At 38.5% G+C, this 14,336-nt stretch overlaps 1 protein-coding gene across 3 annotated transcripts; it reads left to right on the top strand.

The window, feature by feature from the left end:
- The first annotated feature begins 1,339 nt into the window (after positions 1–1,339).
- Positions 1,340–14,033, top strand: LOC145912236 (cytoplasmic FMR1-interacting protein 1 homolog). Of its 3 annotated transcripts, none has more exons than XM_082999648.1 (25): positions 1,340–1,617; positions 2,090–2,269; positions 2,986–3,167; positions 3,928–4,046; positions 4,514–4,620; positions 4,866–4,970; positions 5,109–5,339; positions 5,603–5,678; positions 5,957–6,126; positions 6,498–6,664; positions 6,732–6,879; positions 7,581–7,734; positions 8,212–8,368; positions 8,661–8,820; positions 9,020–9,133; positions 9,437–9,556; positions 9,796–9,995; positions 10,665–10,783; positions 10,919–11,031; positions 11,423–11,644; positions 12,120–12,287; positions 12,509–12,628; positions 12,682–12,800; positions 13,215–13,362; positions 13,504–14,033. In XM_082999648.1, the coding sequence occupies exons 1-25, from the start codon at positions 1,411–1,413 to the stop codon at positions 13,666–13,668; spliced, it is 3,771 nt and encodes a 1,256-aa protein (XP_082855774.1). In that variant the 5' UTR covers positions 1,340–1,410; the 3' UTR covers positions 13,669–14,033. The 3 variants fall into 3 exon arrangements, with proteins under 3 accessions (XP_082855774.1, XP_082855776.1, XP_082855775.1); XM_082999650.1 differs by lacking the exon at positions 7,581–7,734 and adding an exon at positions 7,191–7,329; XM_082999649.1 differs by lacking the exon at positions 2,986–3,167 and adding an exon at positions 2,487–2,668.
- Positions 14,034–14,336: the final 303 nt, after the last annotated feature.

Below are 14,336 nucleotides of genomic sequence, written 5' to 3'. Positions count from 1 at the left end.
TCCCGGTGGACAGTTCGCGCACTCCAAAAGAAATATCGGATCCATGTTTAAGACAGAGTTTTATTCTTGATGTTAAAAGTTTTTCAAAGTCGTGGGGGACTTCGGGAAGTAGGTAAATTAGTGGCCAGCTTTTCCTATACGATTTAATCAGTAGAAGAAGTACTTCGTTTAGGTCTTTATGGTAGGAAAGTGGCACAATTTTAAACGACTTTGGCAAAATATTTTTTTGCTTCATTGTAACTGTGTTGAGCTGAAACGATACAACGAAATAAAATATTATTGTTCTTAGGACTGAAGTGACCAACTCAGTGTACGTTAAGTCTTCGTTTACTTATTGCACAAACAGTTGCAGTAGCTCGACGCCGTAATTGGTAAAGCAAAGTACACTCATTAGTGCCACTGCTCCTCCACTCTATGTTTGTTTATTGTCTTAAAAACTTACAGCAACTGCAAGTAAAATTTTTCCTACGAATATTCGATTGCTCGTAAAATGCAGCTTGGACATTACATTTTATCACCTAAACTTTGTTTAAACTTAAAAAATTGAATATCGTATCCTTACCTTTCTAGATAACAATCCAAAGTTTGTCAATCTTAAGTAACAAACCGTGCTTACCACACTACTCATTGCAGTATTTCCTGTGGGCATAAAGTAAAGCAAAACTGCAAAAGTATTTCCACGCCGGATTGAACCATGTAGCCTTTTGCTAACTGGGCCGATAGTGCTAAAGTGCTAACAGCGTTATTTGCTTCGCATTCGAGTCACGGATCACCAGGACCACTGCCCTGATTAATTGTGAGAGAAGAAAGCCATGTCTCCTCGAATCTTTTAATCGTACATGGCAACAAAAAAAAAATATTTAAATAATTAGGAAAAAGTTGCAAGCCCCAGTTGGACCTTTTAGTACTCTATGGTTCTACTTTTTTTGTTGTAGGCGATCACTGATCTTTATAAACATAGAGATTCATAGAGATCAGTGTAGGCGATGGTTTATTTGTTACGTCCGAGTGGATGAGCGAAACAGTACGTGCAACCGGAAACGGACGGATGGGAGTACTTCATGTTGTTTGCTTTTGCAAATTATGGCTATGGTGATTTTTAGCTGTACCTGCAATAGATAAATCAAATTAATCACGAATGAATAAAGTACGGATGGTGTGTTACTGCCTTTAATATATGGTCATGCGGACAATGCGATGCGCGGAATATCAAAACGTTTATCAAAAAATTTTCGCTAAAGTGTGAAAAACAACCTTTTTTCAATCAGAGACTACAATGTTTACTTGAATAGTTCTATCGATAACTAATCATATTCATAAAAATGTGTTTTCTAGGTTTTTTGTTCGAAATAATACGACTTTTTCCAAAGCCCCTGGTCATTGTTTAGTGCATACTGTGCACATGCAAGTATGGCAGGAAATGTCATGCTTGATGATGCTCTATCAAATGTGGATTTGTTGGAAGAACTGCCTCTACCAGACCAACAGCCATGTATTGAGCCTTTGCCCACATCTGTAGTTTATCAAGCAAACTTTGACACCAATTTCGAAGACCGAAATGCTTTTGTTACTGGGGTGGCAAAGTACATAGAAGAGGCAACTGTCCATTCTAGTATGGTGCGCATCTTTTGATTTTTTTGAAAAACTTTTTTTTTATGGCAATTGAAACATAAATAACACCCACCATATCTTATGGACTGTTAACTGCAGGAATTAGAACCTGTGTAAAAGAATAATAGTTGTTTTTATTTTATTTTTTCAATTGTGGTGAACTTGTTAAAGGTGCAATAACATGCCATTATAATGATATTTTGTGATTGTGTGTATGATGTTATGATAGCCTTGGAGTGCTTTAAGGTTTGTGTGTACACTATTAAACAACTAAGTCACAGTAGTTGAATTTATGGAACTATGCACAGCATTGGATACAGTAATTAGGGCCATACAACAGACCTGTACAAAGTTTAAAGAAGGGTATGTTTCTTTCGCACAACATAAATGCCATTGCAATAATTGTAAATACAATTGTATTGTGCTGAGATAACTGATGTGCATTTCTCATAGTAAAAGTTTTTCCTTTTTATTGTAGAATGCTATGTTGGAAGAGGGCAACACATATGCAGTTATGCTATACACATGGAGGAGCTGTTCTCGTGCCATCCCCCAAGTCAAATGCAATGAACAAGCAAACAGATCGGAGATATATGAAAAAACAGTGGAAGTGCTGGAGCCCGAAGTTCAAAAACTCATGAATTTCATGCACTTTCAGGTATGTACAAAAATGTTTTAATAGGTTGTATATATATGTATTTTGTGTGTAAATATATGACAAACAAATCCAGAAAGTTTTTGTAATAAAAGGCATGTTTCTTTGACAACATTATTCGTACTACAGGCATACAGGTCTACATGCAAATCTCTGTTAAAATCTACAACAAAATTGTTTTTCATAATACTTACCAGTTTAACACCTTCTATCACACCAGAAAAGAGTTGTGGAAATGTTTTATTCTGAAGCATTGCGAATGTCTTCAGTGGACAGAAAAAAAGAGTTTGTGTCAGACGGTTACCTTCTTACCCTGGGCAGATTTCTAAACATGATTGCTGTTTTGGATGCCTTAAAAAACATGAAATCGTCATGTAACAACGATCTTTCTCTATATCGAAGGTTTGCCTATCCCTTTAAAGTCAAACAAAGCCTGCCAACCCAAACCATTGTTGTGCCAAAAACTATTGTCAAGCATTTAATTTATTGTTTAATTTTGCAACCCTTGCCATGTCTGTTTATATTTTCAGCATTTTTGTTACCAGTGCTTAGATTTTGAAAAGCAAGACTCAGCCAGGGGCATGAGCTGGAAATAAAAACAGAATCAGGTCAAAGTGAAAGTTGAAAGCTAGTTCAGTCAGACATGAGTAGTTAGTTTGCAACTCGCAAATTTGTTTGTTGTTATTGTTGTTAACTTACTTCTTCGTTTGTTTTTGCAGAAAAACGCTGTGGATAAATTTGTTGGCGAAGTAAAACGCTTGTGTCACCAAGAGCGAAGAAAGGACTTTGTCTCCGAAGCTTACCTTTTAACACTTGGAAAATTCATCAACATGTTTGCAGTTCTGGATGCTTTAAAGAACATGAAAAGCAGTGTAAAAAATGATTATTCTGCATACCGAAGGTATTTTTTCACATGTGTTACTGACATCTTTCAGAAGGCATGTATTTAATCCAATACATACTAAACTTCTGCAAAATGAGCATTTACTTGCTTGCGAATTCAAAATGTTTTAAACAGTAACATTTTTTATCTATTTAATGGTAAATGTCTGTGCAAACTGTTGTTTTGGACCAATCTGGACCCAAACCATTGAATTTGTAACATCATCTATTAACATCCATTGAACTTGGTGATCGGTTTCAAGGTCATATGTACTAACCTAGTTTCACTAACCTGATACTTATATACAAAAAACATTATAAACAGAGAGATGTATTATTTATTTTCCGGCTTAGTACAGTTAGTATATACTGGAGTTTCTGTTGTAAGGTTGACAGGCCCTTAAGTTATTCACTACAGAACAGATTTTCAGAAAAAGATTACTTGTCAGGATTGTAGCATTCATTTTTGCTTCTTATTTTGGCATGTTTTGTCTCAATATACACTTTATTTATTTATTTTTTTGATGACAAACCTTGCTTACTTGTATGTGCCCTGCATGTACTATGTATGTTACAATCAACCTGCAAATTTTGATTAAAATATTTTTGCCAGATCATGTTATTATTTTAAGACAGATCAAAAATAAATATTTATGTGTCGTGAAATCTATTCCTAAACACATACCAATGCTACCATCCAGCATATTATACTGGCCTTTCACTGTTCCCGGAACAGTTGTTTTTTTCAGCAGATTTTGAGAGATTTTAATGCTTTTTAGAGCTGCACAATTTCTGAAAAAGATGTCAGATCCACAGTCAATACAGGAGTCCCAAAACCTATCAATGTTTTTGGCAAACCATGACAAGATAACAGTGTCACTTAAGATGGCTTTATCAGGTAAAATAAATGACATTCTTAATTATGATCAGCTATTGGAAGGTTCACTCGTTTTGGTTTTGGTCAGTTTTCTGTATCTGAGCTGACATTCATCCACATTTACTGACAACAAATTGCTACTTTTGCCATTATATTGGTGGTTTAAACATTGAGGTCAAACTTCTGGTACAATAATCTCTTGGGTGAAAATGTATAGCTTAAAACCGATAATTTAGTTGATAGGCTCTCATTTAATTTGTTTCAGCAAAACATATGCTGACATAACTTGCACAGGCTCATCTGGCAACGATTAGTTCTGACAATGAAGCCCTGTGTGAATTATCGATATGGCAGCTTAAGTGACAAATTGGTCAGGACATAATCAGTTATAGATGCATTATTATTATCTCTGCAGTTTGGCCCTTAATTATCTATCAAAGATACTTAGGATAGTTTTGTAATTGTGTTTCTGAACAAATGCTTTCCAGGCATAAATGGCTATGAAGAGCTGATCTGTGACATTGTAACAATAAGTATGAACTACTATGAAAACAAAATGTACTTGGTCCCGTCAGAGAAGCACATGCTGCTGAAGGTAAACAAAATTATCACATTCGTTTCATGTGGAAATACAAAATAAACAACTCAGTGGATTTCATTGTTATTTAAACGTTTGCCAGTGTTATGTGGAAGCTAAACGTTTGCCAGACATCAGTCTATACTACTTCCTGGTTCTGATGTCACCAGTTGCAATGCTCATGACTGCCAAAACTGCCAATACAAAGTCCACAAATTGTGAAATGGGTTACAAGTTTTTTTTTAAGTAAAATTATGTTCCAGGTTATGGGCTTCGGACTTTTTCTTCTTAACAACCGGGATGTCAATATTTACAAACTCCATGATAAGAAGCGCATCAACCTGACCAAAATAGACAAGTTTTTCAAGGTATTCCCCTATTTTATTTAATAATTGCTATTCTTATATTTTTTTGCTTGGGAATTGTTGTTCCATGTACTGTTACTGTTGACATGGAAATAGTTGTATTGGTATTATGCAAACACATATATGTTTTTCTTTGTGCAGCAACTGCAGGTGGTCCCATTGTTCGGTGACATGCAAATACCTCTAGCCAGTTACATTCAGAAAATGACCGACTACGAAGACAACAAATCAAGGTGGTCGTGTACAAGTGCTGTATTTACTGCGTTGGGCACAGGCATTGTTCCCCAGTATAACTTGGCTGAGCAACTGGTTTCAATTCGTGAAGATCACATAAAATACACAAGCGAGCTTGCAAGGCACAGCAACAATGAGGCAAGTTTCCTCACTATAGATTAGTGTTGCAAAAGTTTTATGATTCAAGACTATTCAATGCAAGTATGTTTCTACTTACCGAGTCGCTGTTTTAAACATTGTGCTTTCAAATATTTCTGTATGTAAGTTTCTTTGTATTTAGCAATAATTGGCCATTATTGTTTGACTTGTTGAAATAATGTTAAATATCCTATAGTTAAAATTATGATTCAACTTGGAAGATGTCAGTACTGAATGCTTACTGTGTTATTTCGTTCCTCAAGGTTGTGACAACAGCCCAGCGTGACCAACCACGTACGGATAGTGAAAGTGAAGAACTTTACAATTTAGCTTTAAAAGGTCAGGCTGCTACCAGTGATACATCATGATTAATACAATGGGTGCACAACATAGCATAGGGAATGCAGGCCAAATTGGCACCCCATTGATTGGAAAATGGCACTTTTGCTGTGTATATGGACCTGATAATTTTTTTGCGAACTTTCTTTCTTTTTCCTAACATGTAAAAAAGATGTTTTCAAAATAACTAGAAATAACGTGAAAAATCTGATGCTAACTGACCATGGAATAATGTTAATCCTCTATATTAAAGACAAGTATTTGTAACCTTCTTTTAGGTCTTAAACTTTTGTCGAAGTGGAGTTCGCATGTGATGGAGGTATACTCGTGGAAACTTGTCCACCCTACAGATAAATATGCCAGTCCTGAGTGCCCTGATGATGCTGAAGAATATGAAAGAGCAACTAGATACAACTATTCAAGTCAAGAAAAATATGCACTTGTTGAGGTACAACTTTAAATCGACACTAGATTTAATGTTAGTTTAAGTAGAAAAGCATTTTTGTATTTACAAGCTGTAAACTTTTAAGACTGGTTCCTTATTTTTGCCAGAATCTACCTCTCTACTGAACATAGTCTTTCTGTTAGTGACACAAATTAGGATAGGAAGTTGATAATTCTAAACAGAACATTTCAGATTGAAGTCATTACAAATTATACAAAAATCAATTTTGGCTGCACAGTCATCCTCAATTTCTGCAAATACAAAATTGCATGTAAACCGATAAGCTACATCCACTTTATTGGTAAACTTCCACATATATTTTTTCTGGCCGAAAAATTCATTACTTCGTGTGAGGTTTAACCATATTTTTCCAGGTCATTGCCATGATAAAAGGTCTACAAGTGCTCATGGGCCGCATGGAAACAGTGTTCAATGAGGCAATACGTTGTCACATTTATGGAAAACTACAGGATTTCGTTCAACTGAAACTCAGGGACGCCTTACGTCAGTCGATTAAAAAGAAGAAAAATCACATCAGGAGGTAAACTTCATTCTTTTTACCAAACAATGTCCAAAGTCATCTTCTAACCGTAACGTGCATTCTGCAGCATCATCAGTTCCGTGCGAGAAACGTGTGCTGATTGGATACAAGGGTTTGAGCCACCGAATGACCCGGCAATCAAAGGGGAAAAAGATCCCAAAACAGGTTTTAAGATTGACGTCCCGAGAAGAAATGTTGGACCGTCAAGCACACAGGTAAAAACAAATCGTATGTGTCATATAAAAACTTACAGCTGTACAATGGCGATGATTCTCAAACTCTCAAGTCAGATTAACACATTATTGTATGCAAGACGTTTTGGCAGAAATTCTTGTGTTCATTAGACTTGCCAAGTTACCATGTCAATGTAAGCTGCATTGTGTCGTGGCGGTTTAACATGCTTATTGTTTTAAATGTTAATTTTTGTGTTTCTTAATGTTTTTTTTAATCGTACAAATCATCTGCTTAAAAAAGTTAAAGCTTTTTTAGCAAAACATTTTGTTACAATGTAATGTGATATGCACAGATGTACATGGCTCGCGTGCTGGTCGAGTCTATGTTTAAGGGCCCGCTAAAAAAGTTCTATAAGAAAGAGCAGGAGATTGAAATGCTGAAAACCTTCCACACCGACTCCTATATTTACCCACAAATGCTCAATTTTTCCGGTAAGGCATAATGGAGGAATCGAGCATTAATCTGCATTTTGCATCACCCGAAACAACAATTTGCTTGAAACTCTATTAATTCCTCAACGGACATAGGCTCGTGGGCCCGCTTCATTTTCCCAATGATGTGGCGCCTCCGCCATCTTTGCTCGCAAACCAACCCACGCAATCGCACACTTGTAATTAACCTTCCTTGTTGGTAGATGTGGTGGTGGTATGTAATCGCATGTTTTCCAATTGATCTTGTGTAGTTGTACATGGTGCGCACCATGCTTGAATCACTGGTTGCCGACAAAAGCGGTACCAAGAAGGCACTGCGAACCCTGCTGGACTCGCACACCGTCGATGCCATAGAAAAATTCCATCGCGATTCATTCTTCTATGCACCCCTGTTGGAATTTAGTGGTAATGCTATTAATTCCAATCAAGCCAATACTAATTCCTTATCACTATACTAAGCGTATGTGAAGTTGGTTTAATCACCGATAATTAACACATTTTAATTTGTGTTTTGTTTGATGGGTGGTAACCTTGTTATGCTTCCAAGGAAAATACCAATAACACTGTTTAAAAAAAAATATTCGCATATTTGTGAATAGAAATACCATAGCTACAAAATTGCCAAGTGACATTGTGATATTACGAATCAACGCTGAAGATAAATGCAATGCGTGTTTGTAAGGTTGGCAACAGCACCAAGTCATATGTTGCAAATCTGTAGCTCCGGCATTTCTTTCGAAACACCGTATGACTAATGCTAAACTCACATTTACGTAGCTGATCTGCTGCGATCAATAATTTGTGTGTATGCTTTAAAACGTAGTTGACTTGATAGTTTTTTGCCCATATTTGGTTTCACGTGTTTTACGACATTCAAAACAGAAACTCTGCAAGAGTGTTGCGATCTCTCGCAGCTGTGGTACCGCGAATTCTACCTTGAACTTACGATGGGGAAACGCATTCAGTTTCCCATCGAAATGTCTCTGCCTTGGATATTGACTGACCACATTCTCGAAAGGAAAGAACCTTCTATGATGGAGTAAGTTACACTGCAATTCACGTTTTTTGTTGACTGCAGCCAGGGTTTTGAACTATTAGGTCTCATCAGGGCAGCTTGGTGACTGCACCAAATCATTGAGATATTTACAAAACTTGGTTGTTCTTTCTTTGTCCTGTTGTAAATATAAGTTGCCAGAACCTGGTATTTTTAAAAGTGATCAAATGCAGTGTTTCAACAATGTTCTCTATTATTTTGATCAGCGCATTAGATTTTATGCCTAGTAAAAACGAGTTGATTTCGGTTTAACGAAGTTCGGAAACATTTTCTTTAGATTTGTGTTGTACCCCCTGGATCTGTACAGCGACAGCGCACATTACGCGCTCACCAGGTTCCAGAAGCAGTTCCTGTACGACGAGGTCGAGGCAGAAGTGAATTTGTGCTTTGACCAGTTCGTCTACAAGCTCTCCGATCAGATATTTGCTTATTTTAAGGTACAACTGTAAAAAAGTAAATATGCACCAAAACAAAGTGAAACGAACTTGCCCATGATGACAATCAACGTTAAAAACGAGGCTTTCAAGGCGTAAATAATTTTATTTTTCCCGAAACTGAGGTTGCACGACTGTTAGTTCGTGCGCCGTTTAACGCGTTTCGGTCAAAAAATTTACAAGTTTTCTGTATTGTCGACAGCACGTGGCCGGCTCGATGTTCCTGGACCAGCAGTTTCGCGACCATTGCGGTGCTTCGATTCCGTATCCACCGGCAAACAAATACGAAACTCTACTTAAGCAACGCCACGTCCAGGTGCCTATCTTGTGTGTGTTCGAGAAAACTATGATTTTCGCAAAAGTAATAAATACCAGACCATATGCACACCGAAAAATATCCATTAGGTCATACGATATGACGGTATTTTGGAGTTCGTACACAAATCTCATTTTAAACCTCGAGTTGAATATGTAGTCATGATAAAATTCAAAATATTATTTGACCAATAAGTTCGTTACTTAAATCAAACCAATATGTATCAACCCCTGTTGGCGCTGCAAGAATGACCTGACAAATATTTTTTCCCGCTGTTGGTCACGAGCAGTTTTTTTCACGCAGCTTCTGGGTCGTTCGATTGACCTCAACCGATTAATCACACAGAGGGTTCAGGTAGCAATGCACAAGTCAGTGGATCTTGCCATCACCAAGTTCGAAAGTGGAGACCTCACCGGTGTTATGGTACGTCAACAGTCAACAACCTTTTTCGTTTTGTTTCTTGTCGATTAATTAACATAAAGTAGAAAGGTTTGTCATAGAAATGTTAGTGCTCGTAAACTTAACCTATTTGCAAAAAAAAAATCGTTTTGGAGAACGTCTTCTGTTACAGACAGTTTACAAAGCGAACCTTCATATTAAATTTTAGTTCGATAATCACTTCCCCGCAAGAAAATCACGTATATCGACTCGATATTTTGTAGGAATTGGAAATGTTGTTGGCGGTCAACAGACAGACGCACAAACTTCTCTCTGAGCATTTGACCCTCGACAGTTTCTCAGCAATCCTGCGCGAAGCCAATCACAACGTTGCTGCCCCCTACGGTCGAATCACCCTTCACGTATTCTGGGAACTAAACTACGACTTTTTGCCCAACTATTGCTACAACGGATCGACCAATAGGTAAGTCCACTGATAAATATTCATATTTTGAATATGTTTTGGATACTGGTAATAAGTGCGCTGGTCAAGGGATCAGCATTAACTGACGGATGATGTCACGATACGTTTAGCGTTTCTATTCTGTAGTATGGGTCAGCTAGATTGTTGTCAGGATCGTAAGAATGCTGGTATTTGAACAATGCGGCATTAAAGCCAAGGATACCACGAGCTGCCATATAAGTGTATGCAGAATAGTAAACTAATCTGAATCGGTTCAAACCAAGGTTCACAGCCAGGCTGTCGATCGCGCACCGTATCACGATATGTATTTCCATGTAAATTCAACACAGCGATCACGCAGACAGCTCAGTTGGTTGATATTTAGAAAAATATATTTCGCCTAATGGCATCATCAGTTTCTGGAAACTGCGCTATGAGATTACTTTATCGCTTCTTTTTTGTGACGGCAGTTATGACCTAAAACACGTTTGAAAGTGAAACTAGTCGATAAAATAGTTCTCTAGAAGGAGCTTGGAGCAGCTAAATACACAGTAACAATCGTTTAAAGTGCGTGCAGACGATCTGTTATCGTTACAAAAGTGAAACAGTTACTTTTCTAATTTGATAAAGGCCTTTTCGTTTTGCCGCCTTATTAAACCAAATGAGATTTCTGATACTTTCTTATACAAGGTTCGTCCGGACGCCAATGACCTTTTCCCAGGAGTTGCAAAGGGACAAGGCGCCGAACGTCGCCCACCACTACATGTTCGGGTCGAAACACCTCAACATCGCATACAGGGAAATCGCAAGTACGTGCTGTGCTGCCTTGTGTTTGCCAGTGATACCACACACGTGGAACCAGGAATCTGGCTTGTTGCCACACAGATTTTAATAGAAAAACCCTGCGATGTTCCTTACGACAATAGGTAATTTTTCATTTCCAGGTTCCTACAGCGATTTTGTTGGTTATCAGCACTTTTCCGCTATCTGCCGTCTCATCGGATACCAAGGAATTGCCGTCGTTATCGAGGAACTGCTGAAAATTGTGAAAAGTCTCGTAAGTCGTTACCGGACACTTTTAAACGGACATTGAACCGACTGATCCTGACAAGGAATATTCTTGTTCAGCAACAAGTTAAATTTACTTGAATTTGATCGAATTAGGGCACGAGCAATGAAAACAAAAGGAAAATTGTTGTTGCAAGTTGCTCGATATAAATTTATTGGTTTACATTTCGCGAGGTTTTCATTTCCCAATTTAAAATTTCGCAGAAGGCCGCGGACTCGCGCTTTGAAATTTGCTGAACTTGTTCTTAACAATCCAATGCCTTGTCAGCAACCTCAAAAAAATGTCGAATTATATTTCCAAATACCTATGATTTGTCCGACGACGCGCCACTAATGCATTCTATTTGTAATTGTGCATTTTACTGATTTTTGTCGCGCAGCTTCAAGGCACGATCGTTCAGTACGTGACCACCTTGCTTGGTGTGATGCCCCCCATATGTAAACTTCCACGTTTTGACTACGGTTCACCTGGCGTGCTTGAGTATTATCAGCACCAACTTAAGGACATCATTGAGTATTCGGAGTTGAAGACGCTCGTTTTCCAGAACTTTCGCGAAGTTGGCAACGCAATCCTGTTTTGCCTCATGATTGAACAAAACCTTGTAAGTTGGGCCTACTTCCATCAAGTGTGCATTAAAGCGTCCTGTAACTTTCTGTCCGTACGTTTGCAATTAGAGCAAAACCCTTTGTTGTGGAACATATTGCGAAATTGTGTAGCGTTGTTATGAACCAAGGGAAGCAAAGTTTAAATGGCGGCATGAACATTATTCTAAGTGATACTAATTTATGTCCACTCCTGGAGGGCCAGATTCGGCCCGCGGGCCGCGGTTTGCCCATGCCTACTTTAGCATCAAAGGTACAGCGCCTTTCACCTGTGAATATGTTAACGTTTCCTCCGAGATCAGTTTAACATGCTTTATTTGCGCAAGCAATTTTAATCGTATTGCCTCGAATTAGTACTTGTGTTAACATTTGGTGACCGCCTTCCGCGTAACCAAACTCTAACCCAGCACTTTACCTTTCATCCACTCGTATAACCTGTGTGACCGAAACGACAACGGTCAACATTCTTCACAGAACCAAGAGGAAATTTGCGACTTGCTCCACGCGGCTCCTTTCCAGAACATCATCCCTCGACCATTTGTGAAGGAGGGGGAAAAGCTTGAGAGCAAAGTGAAGAAGTTGGAATCAAAATACGAATCTCTACATCTGGTGCCGCTCATCGAAAAGCTAGGAACCCCTCAGGTATAATAAACAAGTTTTTAAACACCCATTTTCTAGTTTTGCGAAGTAGTATGACTTAATTGTGAATGTAGTTATGTTGTTTATTTTATACCAGTCATAAGTATAGGATGTTGTAAGTATTATTTTTATGTTGTATACTTCATTTTTGTTGCAATCCTATGTTTTTTTTAAACCTGAGTTTGCATAGCATTAGTGAGATGCTGAATAACGTTTTTCGGCAGCAAATAAACATCGCACGCGAAGGGGATCTTTTAACTCGCGAGCGGCTTTGTTGTGGACTCTCCATGTTCCAAGTCGTCCTAAACAGAATCAAATCCTATCTCGATGACGCAATCTGGAAGGTGGGTAATTTATGTCGAAAGATTCAGTTGTGTATCGTGCATTGGTTTTGCAGGGTTCGCCACCGGCAAACGGTGTGATGCACGTTGACGAATGCAACGAGTTCCATCGTTTGTGGAGCGCCATCCAGTTCGTATACTGCATCCCCGTTCGCGCCAACGAGTTTACTACAGAGTAAGTGTAAGAGTTCGCCACGTTGCCTCTTTTGCATAAACCAGGTCTTCTCTTACTGAGGGGCGCACGACGAATTTTATCGGTCGCAAAGAGTCAATGTCACACAAAGCACAACATTTTTTCTCTACTACTTCGCTCTCCTCCTGGGGTATTTTCTGTCGATTCGTTACAATTATCTGTTGTAAAAAAATATCAAACATATTGCTGTCAGCTATGAGGCTTAGCGGAATATTTTAACGAGTGAGACGGAGTCGCGATAGAAAAACTATAGGTTCTTGCCTAAGCCACCGACACAAAATTCCATTTTGTCGGTGTGTCTTGGCCTCTAAGCGCGAAATATCCCAAACGTTTATTTATATTCAACAGTATATCAACACCCATTGTAAATCAATGCGTTTGTTTTCTATTGTGTAGGCAACTGTTTGGTGACGGACTGCATTGGGCGTCTTGTGCTATCATGACGTTGTTGAAACAACAGAAAGCGTTCGATGTGCTTGACTTCTCTTATCACATCATGAAAGTGCAGAGATACGATGAAAAAGACGAGATTATTAAACAAGTGGTAAGTACCATTTCTTTGTATTCTCTGTTCCTCAAAAGTCATCATTCACATTCTAGCTGCATGTTTTCCGTTGTATTACGACGTCGAAACAGACGGTAACTGTCTTAATATATTTTAACTCTTCAAATTTCTGTCCCACAGCCGCTGAAGAAGTTTGTTGAGCGAGTTCGCAAGTTCCAAATCCTCAACAACGAAATCTTCGGCATTCTGCACAAATATCTCAACCCTCCTGCTGAAGCCACCTCCCCGATGGAAAGCGTCCGCTGTTTTCAGCCACCTATTCACAATGCAGCCATGCGTGGATAGCGAAATGACCCGATCTAACTTGCCGCCTGTAGTTCTTATCCAAGCTTATTTGAATGTGCTTGGAGGAATATTTTATCCACGCACGTTATAATATATGGCTTTTGTTTAAATCGCTGCTACTACTTAATCGCTGCGTGCTGTCAAACGTACCATGGCATGTTCTGTAAAAGTTGTTCATCTTCTCCCCTCAGTTCTATGGCCATCAATTACAAACGTATGTGTTTACTTAAAAGCACTTTTTTGTGTAATGTTTTGACTGCTGTCCCATATCCATGGGTTTCGTTTCGCAGTGCTTACAAATGATATGGTGTCGTTTCCATTGTGTATGTGTGCATACTCGCATTAAGTGACAATAAACCGTTCCTTAACCGATCCAAGTTTTTAGTAAATTGTCCAATATGTGACATGTGCCGTGTTCGGAAACAAATACTATGGTTCAGCGTCGGATCATAATTAATCAAAGCATCATCCCACCAAAAAAGGTTGTTAATCGATTCTCTCCGCCACTACGATGAAACAAACCCCTAAGACAATGAGCAGATACATATATTGGGGATTGTGCAGGTCACCTTTGTGGTAGTGAAATAATTGAGACAGGTTGCTTACTTTGACACAATTTCATCTTTTGATGCCATAACTGTCTTACGTAATGTGGGTGTATTGTGTGA

This window comes from Ascidia mentula, chromosome 8 (genome assembly GCF_947561715.1).
Source record: "Ascidia mentula chromosome 8, kaAscMent1.1, whole genome shotgun sequence".
Lineage (NCBI taxonomy): Eukaryota > Metazoa > Chordata > Ascidiacea > Phlebobranchia > Ascidiidae > Ascidia > Ascidia mentula.
Note: the sequence above shows the minus strand (reverse complement) of the source record. Positions and strands in the feature narration are given on the sequence as shown.

Bases quoted from the DNA above. Each gene is read 5' to 3' on its own strand.
- LOC145912236 (XM_082999648.1), top strand. From the start codon at position 1,411: ATGGCAGGAAATGTCATGCTTGATGATGCTCTATCAAATGTGGATTTG. The intron at 4,971-5,108 runs GTATTCCCCTAT...TTCTTTGTGCAG, and splicing joins AAATAGACAAGTTTTTCAAG to CAACTGCAGGTGGTCCCATT. The intron at 13,363-13,503 runs GTAAGTACCATT...TCTGTCCCACAG, and splicing joins ACGAGATTATTAAACAAGTG to CCGCTGAAGAAGTTTGTTGA.